This window comes from Myodes glareolus, chromosome 1 (genome assembly GCF_982192425.1).
Source record: "Myodes glareolus chromosome 1, mMyoGla1.1, whole genome shotgun sequence".
NCBI lineage: Eukaryota > Metazoa > Chordata > Mammalia > Rodentia > Cricetidae > Myodes > Myodes glareolus.
In genome coordinates, this window is record NC_142026.1 from 140,164,693 (window position 1) to 140,180,960 (window position 16,268).

General features: G+C 50.8%; 1 protein-coding gene across 6 annotated transcripts in view; it reads right to left on the reverse strand.

Moving 5' to 3' along the window:
* Positions 1 to 16,268, reverse strand: part of Unc93a (unc-93 homolog A) — a 31,658-nt gene continuing 15,390 nt past the window's right edge. For all 6 annotated transcript variants that reach the window (XM_087895997.1, XM_087895986.1, XM_087895981.1 and 3 more), the window contains exons 6-10: positions 14,805 to 14,930; positions 11,300 to 11,517; positions 9,059 to 9,194; positions 7,241 to 7,372; positions 1 to 1,221 (exon numbers count right to left, since the gene is read on the reverse strand). In XM_087895997.1, the coding sequence (XP_087752123.1) occupies positions 956 to 1,221; positions 7,241 to 7,372; positions 9,059 to 9,194; positions 11,300 to 11,517; positions 14,805 to 14,930 (878 nt within the window). In that variant the 3' untranslated portion in view covers positions 1 to 955. The remainder of the gene's footprint in view (positions 1,222 to 7,240; positions 7,373 to 9,058; positions 9,195 to 11,299; positions 11,518 to 14,804; positions 14,931 to 16,268) is intronic.

Below are 16,268 nucleotides of genomic sequence, written 5' to 3' on the forward strand. Positions count from 1 at the left end.
CATAGGCATAAACTATTTTTATTCAGAAAAGCCCCCAGGAAATTTCAAGAGGCACACACTGCGGAGTGGCTAACCCCTGTGAGCTTTGTTCAGTTGGCTTTTTGTGTTCATTTATAAAATTTGTGGCATTAGATGTTCACCCATTTATAAAATTATGGTGTTTGTAAACTTATGGTTCTCCCAACTATTAAGCACAACAACAAAAACTAAGGTAAACCTATTCTGGAAATTTTTGATGTGTTTCATTTAATATCTATAACAGATACTTTTGTGGTGTGTGTGTGTGTGTGTGTTTGGTGCTGGTGTGTGTGTATGTGATGTGTGTATGTGTGTGTTTGGTGCTGGTGTGTGAGTATGTGATGTGTGTGTGTGTGTGTAGTGTATATAGGCCAGAGGTTGACATTAGGTGACCCTAGTTTCTGTTAACCTTAGTAAGGTTTTCACTGAACCTGGAGTTCAAGGGTCTGGCTAGCTTGAAGAGCCAATGAGCTCCATGGATCTCTCTGCCTCTGCCTCCCCAGTGCTAGAATGCACGATGGCAAGTGTGCATTGCCATTACTGATCCCTGCCTTTGTTTTTTAACGGGTGTCGTGGTTCAAGCTGGTGTCCGCATGCTTGGCCTGGAAAGTATTGTACAGGCAGAGCCATTTCCCCTGCCCCTGTACATAGGTGTTGCCTTCTTTTTGTGGTAGTGGGGGCTGAACACATGGCCTTGTGCATGCTAAGCAAGCACCCCAGTGCTACGCTATATTCCCAGCCCATTGAATATATACCCTTGATCTCTGCGAGTAGAAAAATGGACTGGAAATTTGTCAAGTTGAGAAAAATCCATAAAAAAATACTCTCCAGAATGTCCAGATATTGCAGAAACAATTTGCAAATGTCTACCTACTGAGTGCCGCCACGCAGACCTCTGCCAACCCGGGCTGAAGTTCCGGCCATGGCTCGGCTGAACTCATATCTCTGTCTTCATTTCTTCTTTCCCTGCCTCGTTTTCCTCTCCTGCAGGAGGGCCCTCGCTAGCAGCCCTGGATTCCAGGTACTCAACAGCCCCGTAAGCTGTGATGGTCAGGCTCAAGATGCTCAGGAGAATATAGAGCTTGGTCCTCACACACAGGAATGAGCTGTACCCAAAGGCGATGACGAATCCCAAGGCTTCCCCAAGGCGATAGTTCGCAAAGGCAGCTTCTTTTTTCTCCTCAAAGAGGACGCCGTACAGAGCTGTGGAGAAGAGACGAGAGTGAAAATGTTGTTCAAGATGTCAAACAGGACTCGGCACATTACTTGCCTGTGTGAAAGTCTGAGCGCAGCCTCCCAGTATCCACAGAAAATGCCAGGCATTGCCATATAATCCTAGTCCCGGGAGACAGAATAGAGGATTTCTGGGACTTGCTAGCTAACTCACCCAGCTGAATTTTTGAGACTCTGTCTCAAAAAATAAGATAGAGAGTGACTAAGACAGTGTTGACCTCTGGCCTCCACATGCACATGTGTGCACTCGTACACAGATATCAATACATACATAAAAACGCATGTACACACATATGCCACCCACAAACATACAGAGACATACAACATGGTCCATTAAATTAATCCTGAACATAGAGAGACTTTGTCACTCCCAGCTTTCTTGAAAAAAAAATGTGGGTATTTTTCTTCTTAAAGACAAAATAGCACATAATTATGCTGACAGTTAGGTGATGCCCTCCAGTAGTGGGCAGCACAGGAGAGGGGGCATGGGTTGCACAGCAGTAGCTGCCAGAGGGAGCTGGCCTTCTCTAAGGATAAAGAAAGGAAAGAGTTCGGTGTGTGTTGTTGCGTAGACTCAACCCAATGATAATTAAAAGATTTATTGATTAGCTTCTGGCAGGATAAACCATCTCTTCACCAAATTTGAGATTGCCGTGAGAAGGAGAGCTAAGGGAGGAATGGAAAGGCATGAGAAGACCCCGTATCTATGCAAGGCAGCAAAACCCAGTCTGGTCTGCCAAGTGAAGGGGTTAAGGCAGCTCAAAACAATCCTTGGGTGTCTGCATAAGCAAGTTACAGAAGCGAAAAAGCAATTAGTCTTATAGCAAGTAGGTAGTCACGCTGTACAGTTTTGGGTGGTGGCCACTGAGTCAGGATTACTGGGAACTTATCTTCCAGGGGCTGGAGTCGAAGACAAATGGCTGGTGGGTACCAGGATGGATGCCTGGCATAAAATGGAGGTTTTTTTCACCCTCACAATGTAAGACAAGGTGGAATTCCTCACCTGTTCCCAGGACCAAAGGGTAGTGTGTGATATTCGTGGGAACCCATATTTGTCCTATCAAGGGTGTGCCGCCAACACTTGGACAGTAGCAGCCTAACAGTGTTTAGGAGCAAAGTCAGTGCCACTTGAAAGTTCCCAAACTTTTATTACTAGTTCTGTGACTTTTATTATTATTATTATTATCATTATTATTACTATTGACAGGGTTACTCAGTAAAACAATCCTGGCTGTCCTGGACCTCACTCTGTAGACCAGGCTGGCCTCAAACTCACAGAGTTCTGTCTGCCTCTGCCTCCCAATTGCTGGGATTAAAGGCATGGGCCACCACACTTAGTATGACTTCTATCTTTTTAATGTCCTCAGCAGTCTTGGTTTTTTTCCCATTTTAAATCGGCACACAACAATGTGCATGTGTGCATTCCTGAGACCTCCTGAGCATAAGAGTCTGGCAGAGGGAACAGTGAGAGAACCATGTGTATCATACTCCCCGGTCTATGGTAATTTTTATTGGTTACGGCAAACTCAAAACTCGCAAAGCCCGATGCTTCTCTGCTTCTGAACAAGGTCACTTTTGCTCCCTGAGTTGGACAGGGCATTTTTGATAGATCTGGATAAGAGCTGCAAGAATCCCATTACATAACATGGCTGAGTGGCAGATGCACCAGGGAGGGAATCGATGAGGAATTGACAGGTCCTGGTGACTTTCTATAGTCTGTCCGCACCCCAGATGGCTGTGTCAGCTCCTACTCACACAACCTCCCTCTGCACCAAGATGGCCCTCAGCCCCTGCATGTGTAACGACATGCCAGCGGGAGGTGGGACCATGGATTCCATGGTGGTGGGGGGGATCATGTCTTTAGACAGAGCTTACACTGGAAGGAAGTATATTGGGAAAGGGAAGGGAGAGAGAGACAGAGAGATAGGGACCTGCCTCCTCAGAGAAATGGGAGGGGGAATAGGTGGAGCTTGTCTCTTAAAGGGACCTTTGCACCTGCATATAGACTAAGTAGTGATGTAGCAGTCATAGGACCCTGGGTGCATCCTGCCAGGCGACAGGGGCCAGCATAATGTCTGAATCCTACCAGCACTGTCCCTAGAAATCCTGCTTGATTTCCCATAATGGGCCAGGTTGGAGGACAATAAGACTGAGGACCCAGGATAAAGAATGCCATGACACAGGATGGGGTCCCCAGAATGAAGGATCTTGGGTAGAAAGGTCCAACATGGAGGACCCAGTGTAGAGACGTTCTAGATGGAGGGCCCCCGGGCAGGAGAGTCAGAATTCTAGAACTGATAACTGTGGAGACTGAGGCTGATACATCCGGGAACTGGCCAACAGAAGTGGCTCTGTCCCTTTCTCTCTGCAAACAGCTGCACCAGAAGCGGTGTCCCAGACAACTGAGAAGCTAAGGATTCTGGGTGCATAGCCTGGACTGCCTTTGCAGAAGACTTGGGGACCGGGCAGAGCAGCCGTCTTCTCTTCAGGAATGCCTGGATACTGGATAATCACAGGATCCAGACGGATGGGGGAGGGGGCATGGCGAGGAGGTGACCATCCCAGTATTAACTACACAGACATGGATGCCAAGTGCAGGGTGGCACCCAACACAGGATCTCAGAGCAGGAAATGGAGGCTTATGGTAAACTGGGGAAATCCCAGGGCATCTGCCCTTTGTGATCCACAGTCCTGATAGCAGCCAACTTCCCCTGGTTATGAAAGATGAGTATTGGGGGCTGGACTCTGGTTCTGTGCAGACTTGATGCTGTCTCTGCAGCTTGTCTGTAAACACAAGGCTATTGTGAATTAATTACTGTTTTGTTCTCAGCAGCAGCCTGACCTAGCTGCCTCAGCTGTTCAGGTCACTCGAGGCTAAAGTGACCGAGACCCTGATTCTAGTTGTTAGGTGAGGGGATGTTGACTGAGCAAACAGGCGTCTCATCTGTTGGGAAGACAAACAGGCACTAAGAAGGCAGACTCTGTGCCCTTGTGAACTTGAAAATTAGCCCCTTCAGCAGCCAACGGGGCGGAGTGTATTTTTAGATGAGCATCCTATGTCTTACAAGCAGTGCAGTGGCATGTGAGGGTTGCTATAGCAACGACACCCATCCTCCCTCCATCGTCAGACTGGATGAACAGATAAGCGCAGATTCGCTGGGAAGCTGCAGAAGCCCCCAAGCCCTGGGGCACCCAGCCCTGGCCAGAGGAGCCGGTGTCTGAGTCCACAGCACTAAGCTGAAGGGCTTAAAAACTGGTGGTTCAGTTGGGGGGAGGGGACTCAATCATGTCTATGAATAAGAAGAGAACATGCCATCACGTCTGTCCTTTGTATGTACATGTGCATGTGTGTGCAATCAGAGGCCAGAGGAGGACACATCCTGCTCTGTCACTCTCATTCCCTGAAGACAGGGTCTCTCACTCGAGCATGAGCTTCCTGTGTCCCCGCTAGAAGGCCTGGCCAGCAGGTCTCAGCAGCTCTCCTGTCTCGGGTCCCCTTCCCTAGTGCCGGGGCCACAGGCGCCAACCTGGAGATCTAGATGCCTCGGCTCATCGAGTTGTTCATGGAGCAAGTGTTCTGGCCCACTGTGCCCTCTCCCCTGCCCCACACAATACTGCCCTTGAGATGTGTCCAAAACTGCGTGCAATTCGCCACATGGAAGAGAGACAGGCAACCATCTGGATGCCGTGTGGGCGCGTTGTGCTGTGGGAAGCTGGGCGGAGCCAGCTATAGGAACTCAGGGCTGCAAGTGCACACTTTTGAAGAAACTGGTTTGTCTTTTAACAACAACAAACATCACACTCTTACCTGTACAAAAAGATTGAAATTGTTTCATTTTAAATTAATGTCCCTTATTCAACCGAGTCATTGTCCAAGTCACTCACTGGACTTGAGTGCTCTAAATATACACATATATTGGGTCTTAGGTAATTTGCATAGTTTAACAAAGGTGCTTTTCTGGGTGTTTTGCGTCCATATAAAGAAAGGGAGAAGTAAAGTAATTATCCATATATTTAAGAGAGAAAGAAAGCAAAATGTTTTTACTGTGATCATTTTAAGCTTCCACAGTGCTGGAGTGCAGGATAAAGCAGGCTGTCTATCCGGGTGCCTACTGTGCTTTGGTAAATGCTCTAAAAATTCAGTGAGTTCAGAAAGTCATCCGCACACAGAGGATGGAGTCCAAGTGTGTTTCAGCGAACTCTTAGGCCTGTGTGGGGTTTGCTGTGATTTCTCTCTGGTGCTGGCTGGATAAGCTAACACCACTAGGTGATCTGCCATGCTTATAATTCTGACTGCCAAGAAGAGCTAAAGTGAGTTTCTGATTTCTCTCTCTCTCTCTCTCTCTCTCTCTCTCTCTCTCTCTCTCTCTCACACACACACACACACACACACACACACACACTGAACCCATATATTCCTAAGAACAGGAGTACATCCCAGACCATGGAAAGTCTAGCTGTTTGTTCCTAGTCATTGACTTTGATCAAAAACAAACATAAAACTAGATGAAGGCCCCAGCCGAGCACACCCTGGTCATTTGGTTCAGCCTCCAGTAAAGGCAACCGTACTATGGAGGCCGTTAGACCCTCTGGACCCAGCTGTTTTAGGTTTCTCTAAGGCATTTCCCCAGCTCTTGTAAACAGCACACTGGGACTACAGCGGGGACGAGCTTTGGAGGATGCGGTTCCACAGTCTGCGGTTCCAGAACATGCTGTGGCCACATGCAGTTCCGAAAGAGTGGCTGGGCCTCCCATCCCTGGCTAGCCTGACCTCGTCTGACCTCAAGCTGTTGTGTCTAAGCCTGACTGTTTCCCAAGTGTGCTGGGAACGGGGTAACTTATGAACCATATGAGTCTCAGGGCTCCCTCAGGCTGCTCACCAAGACCTTTCAGATTCCAGACACAGAGCAGTTCCTTTCCGGACCCGTAGGCACAATCCAGGCTGTTAGACATTTACGGGAGATTTAGGGCTGAGGATTCTGACCTTGGCCTCATTATGTCATTTATGACCATCACCCAAATACACACCCTGTCACCTGTCCTGTGCCGATGTCATCCACACGTCTGACATTCCTTATCCTCCTCACCTAGTGCCCTCCCTTGAAGTCCTCTGAGCTGCTGCTCCGGGGTAGAAGTGCGAGATTCTAGCACATCCAGTGCAAACACCCTGGCCCCTCTACCCCTTTGTCACCCCACTGACCGTCCTGCTGACTCTCTCAGAGCCTCCTTGTGCAGCCCCTGGGCCTGGTGACGCCGACAGCATTCTGGAGCCGAGCCACCCTCCTGTCCATTCATGCCTCTCGCTTGCTGGTCTTGCTCACCTCCCGATGGCGCACTCTACCTGGGGAAGGTCTCTCCCAGATGGCTTCTACCACAGCTTCTGCATAGTTATTCCAACTTTCTACCTCTAGTCAGTTCTCCAAGGTCAAGGGGTCACGTTCCCTATCTCTGGCTCTACGGGTGGGCTACAGGACCCCTCATCTCCGTTTCTGATCCTGACTGTCCATCAGGAGCATTAACCTCTGCTCTGCCCACAGGCATCTTCCTCCTCTGTGTCCCCCGTCTCCATCTTCTATGGCCTCAAGGAAGCAGGATACAGGGTGACATACGCACCAATGTCCCGCGGTCCCTGTCTGAATGCTCTATAGTTCCTCCCTGCCGTCACTTCCTCTGGCTCCTCGTCTGTGCACACCTGTGAGCACTCTAGGACACCCCACGCTGTGTGGAGCCCCTGGTCTCACCCGACCCTCCGTCTGCATCATGTGTACTCAGAGATGAGAACACACTTCAGAGCTAGAGCACGGTCCTTGAGACCTGCCTGTCTCTCTTTCACTTCTCTTGTCCCCAAAGTTGCCTTCTACTGGGTGCTTCAACTCGACACACACAGAGACCTTGATTTCCACCTTAGTGACGGCCTTCTGGCCTTGCTACTCTCAAGAGAGCTTACCAAGGGAAACTGAGGCATTGTGAGCCTGTGCAGGGCACTCACCATTGTTCTGTGTCTGCCAGACGGCATCTGCCATTCCCCACAGGCCAGAGAGGATAAAGAAGACGGGCAGCTGGGCCGGGTTCGGGCGCCACAGGAGGAGGATGATAATGCAAAGGAGGTGAATGGTAGCACCTGGTCAGAGGACGCAAGACAGGACAGTGGGTGGCTGCCCCTCTGCCTGAGATGGCCAGGGCCTCAGGTGGCCTGCGTTGGGACGATCTGTACCCATGGGCTTGTGGATTTTCTAATGCTTTCATACAGTGCATAGAAACAGGATGGTACAGAGGAAGCACGGTGTGTGAGCAGAGGAAGCACAGGTGTGTGAGCAGAGGAAGCACGGGTGTGTGAGCAGAGGAAGCACGGGTGTGTGAGCAGAGGAAGCACGGGTGTGTGTGCAGAGGAAGCACAGGTGTGTGAGCAGAGGAAGCACAGGTGTGAGCAGAGGAAGCACGGGTGTGTGTGCACAGAGGAAGTATGGGTGTGTGAGCAGAGGAAGCATGGGTGTGTGCGCAGAAGAAGTACGGGTGTGTGAGCAGAGGAAGCATGGGTGTGTGTGTGCAGAGGAAGCACGGGTGTGTGCGCAGAGGAAGCAAGGGTGTGTGTGCAGAGAAAGCACGGGTGTGTGTGTGCAGAGGAAGCACGGGTGTGTGCGCAGAGGAAGCACGGGTGTGTGTGCAGAGGAGGCACGGGTGTGTGAGCAGAGGAAGCACGGGTGTGAGCAGAGGAAGCACGGGGGTGTGAGCAGAGGAAGCACGGGTGTGTGAGCAGAGGAAGCACGGGTGTGTGAGCAGAGGAAGCACGGGTGTGTGTGTGCAGAGGAAGTACGGGTGTGTGAGCAGAGGAAGCACGGGTGTGTGTGCACAGAGGAAGTATGGGTGTGTGAGCAGAGGAAGCACGGGTGTGTGAAGTATGGGTGTGTGAGCAGAGGAAGCACGGGTGTGTGAAGTATGGGTGTGTGAGCAGAGGAAGCATGGGTGTGTGAGTGTGGCTGACTCTAACAGGGGACCCTCTGGACCATGAGGACTCATAGGACCCATAATCTTATCAGGACTCTGAACTGTGGAACCCCTCCTGTGTGGCTGGGGGACCAATAGGCTGTCTCCCTACAGTGTGAGCTAGGCTTCTAAACAGCCTGGGGGTGAAGAGAGAGCCCTGGAGAACCCTGGACAGTGATCTCTGGGCTCATTCCCTGGGGCACAACTTCTGTGGCAGATCTCTGTGAGACAGAAACAAGTACTTCCTTGTTGCAGGATAGAATATTTGTTTAACTGGGTAAAGATGGGCTGCATTTGTTTATGTTGTAGAATAATTCTTTAACTATGTAAAGAGTGTTGCTGATTTACCTTGCCTGCCTAAGGCCCCTGATTGGTCTAATAAAAAGTTAGGCTGAAGAAGGATAGATGGGACTTGTGGGCAAAGAGAAAAGGGGACCTGGCCAGACAGACAGATAGACACAGAGAAAGTAGGACATACAGAATGAAAGAAAGGTAAAAAGCCCATGGCAAAATTTAGATAAATAGAAACTGGTTAAACTAAGGTTAAAAAGCTAGTTAGAAACAAGCCTAAGCTAAGGCTGTGCATTCATTTAATAAGAAGTCTCCATGTCATAATTTTGGGACTGGCAGTCCAAGGAGACTGGTTACACTTCCCTTTGGAGGAAGGCAGGGAGTGGCAGGGGGCACAAGGGGAGCATCAGGGAGACCAGGAATCATGCTGCCTTCAGGGCTTCCCTTTCTGAAGCTCGTCCACGGCCCTCACTGCCCTGTGTGTGCCCTTTACATGGGCCAGCAGCATATGCCGACCCATGTGGCTACTTACCCGTCACATAGAGCGCCGCCCTGCCCGTGTACTTGGAGATCTTCCCACACAGCAGGGAGCACAGGGAGGTGACAGCCGAGAAGCAGATCATCACATAGCCCACGAAGTGGATGCCCAGGGCACAGGTTGCATAAGACTGGGAAGAAGCACAGAGCTGCATTACTGGCGTGTACAGGCCTCACTATGGTTCCAGGCTGAAGCTACCATGTGACAGTTGACACGCTGATGTGGCCCAGGAGCTGCAGCTCCCAGCCTAGGGGAGCAACACTGGTATATGGAAGAGGGCCTGCTTTGGATCAAAATGGACAGACATCTGAACAAATGCCTTCCCACATTCTTTGCCCTAGGTGTAGACACTATCTTACAGAGCGTTAACAAAGACATTGACATGTCCCATCATTTCCTATTAGGTCTAAGGACAGGTGAGGGAAATGCAACCTTCATAGCAGCTAGGGAGGCCACTGGGCGGCCTCAGCACTTGGCTCCATTACTAGCAGAATCAAGGACACTTAGATGAAAGGTTGGAACAAGGAGCTGGCTGCATTGGCATAGCTGGCTGGGGCTGGAACAACATGCTATCTGATGGGACGGGAGGCCCATGCACGTCACTGAGGTGTTCGACTGAGATGTTCTGGGCGTGTCCTGCCAGCCACAGAGCACAATGGCACCGGGGAAGAGGGAGGATGAAGGTGAGGACACGCCGGACATGAATGAGAGGCGTGACTCCATCTGATGATGGAGAAGGCAACGAAGTGAACATGAAAGGCCACGAACAGGATCAGGACCAGGGGTTATCTAGGTAGACAAGCAAAGGTGGCCTCAGGGTGATTCCAGGCCACCCCGACCCATCTTGCATCCAAAACCTCAGCCCCTCAGCCTGCAGAACGTGGCTGCACGGCCTGAAGCTTTCCTTTAAGTCCCCTCAGCTGCTGCCAAGACACGGTCTCCTTGGGTCCTCCCAGCCACCCATCTGTCTTCCCTTGAGTGCTTAGAGTCTGTGCCATCCCACCTTCCTGGCTGGTACCCTCACCTTGGTTGCCAGGTGTGGTCCCTTTCTAACCTTCTTTATTTTTTATTATTTATTTGTGATTTATTTATTTATTTATTTATTTATTTATTTTTGGTTTTTCGAGACAGGGTTTCTCTGTAGCTTTAAAGCCTGTCCTGGAACTAGTTCTTGTAGACCAGGCTGACCTCAAACTCACAGAGATCCGCCTGCCTCTGCCTCCCAAGTGCTGGGATTAAAGGCGTGCGCCACCACCGCCCGGCTCTAATCTTCTTTAAAGATAAAAAAAAATCTTTTTTTATAAAAAAAAATAAAGACCCAAGACTGATTCCCTCCACCATCAGCTTCCCCCAAATGGTGGAGTGGTACTACTGGGTGAATCCAGGACACTTAGGTATTGCACAAGGCACTCTTGTCCAGAGATAACTGCAGTTTATGGGAATTCAGGCTAAGTTGAATGCCTACTGTCTGCCTGCTGTTCTGGAGCACTACCCCTGGCTGAAGGGTGAGGTAGAAATTTTCCTAGTGTGAGGACGGGGCAAGACTTAAAGGTAGGACTGAGGGATGCCCTGCCTCCCGCCTCCTGCCTCCTGCCTCTGCCCTAGGGGTCACCATGAACCAGTGTGTACCGGGAAGACTCTCAACCACCCAGGAGGGAAAAAACTTCTAGGACAGGTGGCTCCTTTCTCCACAGGATTCCTTAGGAAGACAGAGCTTGGGGTCAGCCCTCCCATAAGAGACAGCAGTTGTGATTCAGCCAATAGAGACTAGCCCACTTTGTGTCCCTACTGCCTGCGTTGTCCCAAGTGAAAGAACTTCTGTGAGCGCAGAGTGGAAGAGCCAGCGCTGGCAGGCCACAAGGTTTCTAGGCTGAAATACACGGTATGGAAGCTGGCGTGGGAAGGGATTTCAACACGACTCAAGGATTCCACACCTTCTGTTATTAAACAGCAGTGAGAACACAGGGTGAAAGCCCCGTTAGCAGAATGGACAAGCGTTACACACAGCTACCTTCCCCCAGTTTTGTCCTTCCTGGGAAAGACACGGGCTGGTAGGAAGTTCTCCCTTCAGATGAGAAGTCAGAGATGGGTTCTCAATCATAGACTCGCTGCTGGAGGACCGGGAACCTGATCCTACTCAAGGGCCCCCGGGGCCACTGGTCTCAGGACACCCTCGGGTTCCTTTAGGTAGAGCACAGGTGCACAGCATGAGCCCTGGGCTTCTTTCTCTCCTACCTTTGTGTACTCTCCATAGAGAAACCCTTGGTGGAGCCCACTGTACAGTGGCAGGAGCATCAGGAGGCACAAGCGCTTGTCTTTAAACAGCACGAAGGTCGAGAGCACAGTGGACCATAGAGGTGACGATCTGGGCCTCGCCTGTCCTTCACTAGCCATTCTGTCTTCCACAGACTCCAGAAGCACGGACACCAGCAGGATGGCCAGGACACTGCTGCCTACGAGGACACACGGACAGGTTTGTCTATGAGGATCAGATGTATTCCAGCCCCATCTCCATGGACAGCTAGCTGTCATAGAACCAGTGACTAGCCGTACTTGACCACATATGTGTTAGGGCGACGATTAACTTGTGACTAGTTTTCTGCCACGGTGGGTCAGCACGGCCATCACCCACACACGGTGGGTCAGCACGGCCATCACCCACACACGGTGGGTCAGCACGGCCATCACCCACACACGGTGGGTCAGCACGGCCATCACCCACACACGGTGGGTCAGCACGGCCATCACCCACACACGGTGGGTCAGCACGGCCATCACCCACACACGGTGGATCAGCACGGCCATCACCCACACACGGTGGGTCAGCGTGGCCATCACCCACACACGGTGGGTCAGCGTGGCCATCACCCACACACGGTGGGTCAGCGTGGCCATCAGGGTCAGCACGGCCATCACCCACACACGGTGGGTCAGCACGGCCATCACCCACACACGGTGGGTCAGCATGACCATCACCCACACACAGTGGGTCAGCATGGCCATCACCCACACACGGTGGGTCAACACGGCCATCACCCACACACGGTGGGTCAGCACGGCCATCACCCACACATGATGGGTCAGCGTGGCCACACCTACAGAGGAACAACACACTTTTAAAGATGATGAAAAAAAAAAGTTCCCCAAGCCAGATGACGAGAGGAAAACACAGGAATACACAAAGGTTTGATCAGTCAAAAAGGGACATAGAAATCTATTGTGCATTAAACACCCTGAACGCTGTTTAAGGACAGGCCTTAGAGAGGGGTGGGCTTAGAGGGACAATTAGCAGAGGGCACCAAGGGTCCTGGGACCTTTGACTCCATTTGTAGTGATGCGCAGTGTATTTTAATAAATAAAGCCTGCCTGAAGATCGGAGAGCAAACAGCCCCACTGGTCAGTCTACAGGCAGTGGTGACACACACCTTTAATCCCAGCACTAGAGAGGAATAGAAGACGGGAGGAGACAGCTCTCTCAGAGATTCCTGGAGGCAGGATTGCCATTTCGGACTGAGGTAGAGGTAAGAGCTAGGGGCTGACTGTTTTGCTTTTCTGACCTTCAAGTTGGACCCCAATTTCTGTCTCTAGATTTTTATTAATTGTGCTATATGCATTTGTACTTTGAACCATAATAATGGGTTATCTGTGAAAAAAAGAAAATAAGAACCTAAAACTATTTCACCCTGAACCTTCTGTACATCTCTAAATCCCAAAATGCAGCGAGTAACTGAGTCTGTCTTTACCATCTGCCTACTGCCCGGTCCCTCCATCTTCCTGCACAGGAAACAGGTTTATGTGGTGTTCTGATGTACACAGAGGTCCCTTTGTCCCCGAGCACTGTGAGCTGCCATTTGTAACTTCTTTGAGCACTGCCTTTTCACTTTCTGACAAAGGTAGTTCCCTCAGGATGGAAATGCCCAAACTCTGGGTGTGAGCTTCAGTCGGTGAGCATGGGTCCTGCAGTCCCTCCCTTTCAGAGGGACTCCCATGACACTGTGGCCCAGCCTTGCTGAGCCGCAGGCTTGATGAAGCCAGCTGTCTTCACAGATGTTGGCAGAGGTGGTCCACCCCGTCTCAGCACCCATCATAGTAATCCCCTCTTTAACAAACTTACGCCCAGGACAGTCTGGATCCCCTCAAGGCTTTCTGTAACTCAGCTGTTTTCCCTCATGACTAAACAGCCTTCCTGAGTCACCTGAGCACAACATTTCAGCTGTGCTTATCGGGTTCTACGAGGTTGGGCATCTCTTGTCAGGGACCCGTGGCTGTGCCCCGCTGTGGAAGAACCACAAGGCCTCAAGGGAGGAGCCATAGCATCGCAGTGAGCCTTTACATGAACAGGTAGGTGTCTGTCCGGGGAAGCACTCTGTCTTTCCGCCCATCCCAATGTTGGCTGTGGAAAAACGGTAGAAAACTCCTGTCTCTTCCTCACTGATGCGGTGGCTCCTTCTCCATGGCCTACTCTGCTGCAAAAGACTTCAAGTTTGGGGTGTTCTAAAGGACACGGTCTCTAACAAGAAACAGGGAGAGCCTGTGAGTTCGGAGGGTCTTGGTCTCAGAAGTCACGTCCTCAGAGGTGTTTGTATCCGATGCCAAGTGGCCCTGAGCCTTCGGAGGCGTGAAGTGGTGTCGTGGAACTGAGGTGCTGTATTCTAAAGGCACACTCCAAGTGCTTCATTATGTATGCAATTCCCAGAGCCCCAGACCATCTCCCCAGGGGGAGGGCACTCGGGCACCACTGCCCACTTTGTCCTGTCTTATTTGTTTACAGTAGCATACTTAAAAGAGACTCATAGCAGATGTCCAGGTATCAGAATAGGGTAATGTCTCCACCCAGCCTGGGCCATGGTCTCCTTATCTAAGCCAATTGACCGGTTACTTGGGTGACAGAATTCTCCAGGCATATAAAGTTCTACTGAGCAGCACTGAAGACGCCACTCATTCACCAGGGCTACCTGTTTGTCTTTCCCCACACTACAAAGACAACAGTGAGCAATGCAGCGAGGTCACGTGACGCTCAAAGCCTGACCTCTCTACTGCCTGACCCTGCCAACCAGAAACCGTGCCACTTCAGCTGACGAGCCCCGCTGTTTCATACACCAGGTTCTCTGTGGCTGTCTAGGAGTGGGGGAGAGAAATCCCAGTGCTTTCCATGGGTGTCTGGTCCCCCACTGCAGAAAGGGGATGGGGTAGGTATTGAGAAATCACAAGCCGGGTGACCTCCTTGTCCCCATCACCACGTGGACGTAAACAGGATATCTGATGAACAAATGTCTAAGTTGCAGATGACCAAGGACAGCAGGAAGACAGAAGTTACTTGGGGCACCTCACTGGCTCCCCCTTTTTACTCCCTTTTTTACCCACACCCTCATTTTAGATTTGTGCACCCCCATATTGCATGGCCACATGTAGCTTGGTTGGACAGCATTTGCCGCTGAGTTTGCTTTCAGAGATCAGCCATTGAGATTGGCCCAGTCCTACAATGGGCTGGGGTTTTGCTTTATATATTAAAGCAAGCACAGACGTAGTCCCCCACTATCACAAATTAATGTGGGGAAATCACAGGGGTCAGACGTAGCCAGAGTGCAATGGACAAGCACTACCCTGAGAAAACCACCATTGTGATCATGGCATCTCTTTGACCAGGTAGGTGTGGCAGGGGTTTCCATGGACAAAGTTCACTTATGGGCTGGAGGAGCGGGACCTTCACCACAGTAAGAGGTTGGGCTTCTGTACGTACCGTTGAAGATACCCAGGAGTGTGTAGATTAGCTGGTGGGAGGGGCGATAGGTGCTATTGCTGACCTCTGTGTCCATCAGACAGTCTTTGGCCCCACAGGACTTGAGCTGATCCTCCGAGATGGCCACTAGTGAAGTTGAAATCAAGATGAGGTGAGAATCCTAGGGACTAAGGAGTCTATCTGAGGCCAAAATCGGCGGTGAAAGGGTGGTGGTCACCTGGGGCAGGTGACTTTGTCTTTTCTGCTTCAGGAAACGAATGCTAGTTCTTCTATTTGTTAAAAAACAAAAACAAAAAGCAAAACAACCAGTGCGGGACTGGAGAGATGGCCCAACAGTTAGCACTGGCTGCTTTTGTAGAGGACCCAGGTTTGGTTCCCAGCACCCAACGCTGGCAGGCAACTGTATGTAACTCCAGTTCCAGAGAATCTAGTGCCCTCTCTGGCACCTGCTTGCACATGGTGCATATACATACATGAAGAAAAAAAAACCACTCCTACCATATATATATATATATATATATATATATATATATATATATATGGAATGAAGTGGTTGGTTTGGCGGTGACTACCTACCTAACATGCGCACACACATGTAAATTGAAGCTACTGTGTGTGATGTTAGTGTTGGCAGTTTGCCAGATCTCGACTCACATAGGAGACAGCCCCTGGGCACATCTGTGAGGCATGAGGGCCTGTCATCTAGGAGAGATTAGTGTCTGGGCAATGCCAACGGGGGACTGATCAGCTCACTACTCAGGGCATGAGTGTGGTAGCCGACTGTATCTAGGAGCAGCCCACGGCCCTTCCCCTGCCGTGACACAGAGGCTGGGTTTGACGTCAGTTTCTGCAGCATCTTGGCTGAGTGGCAGTGACTGTGACCACCTGCATTGCCCTGCGTCATTCATGCCTGAGACACACTATCACCATGAAGAGAGGAAAGTGGTGACTTCAGAGCTTCCTGTCAGCACGTGGCCCGGGAGAAGCCAGACTCGTGCCAGGATGGAGGCAGAGAGGCCATGCTCACCCAGACTGTCCCTTCCAGAAGGCTCTGTTGTAAGAATGGAAGGCTGGAAGTCCTCCAGGCTGGGGTCTCTGCTGGGTGGAGTTGAGGGAAGGCAGACCTGGAACATTCTCCCAGTCATGGGATAAGGAGTCTGACAGGTGGTTTTAACACTGGCCTGTGGCTCAGTTTTACAGAGAAATAAGTCACGTAAACTCTCAGCAATTCCAGGGACCCACGTGACACCAGCAGGAGTTTGGGAGCGCCCAGTTTTCTCCTGATACCCTTTCCCCAGGGGTTCCCCAACCTCCACAGGGTACCTGTGGAAAAGACAGCCCCCAGAGGGGTCGGATCACCTGCCTCCACAGTAAGGACAGATATGGAAGTGGCCCTGGGACCTCACTTTGCTGTCTTGCTGTCATGGAGCCCTGGCTATTCCCGAGGCTTCTCAGCGCTCACAC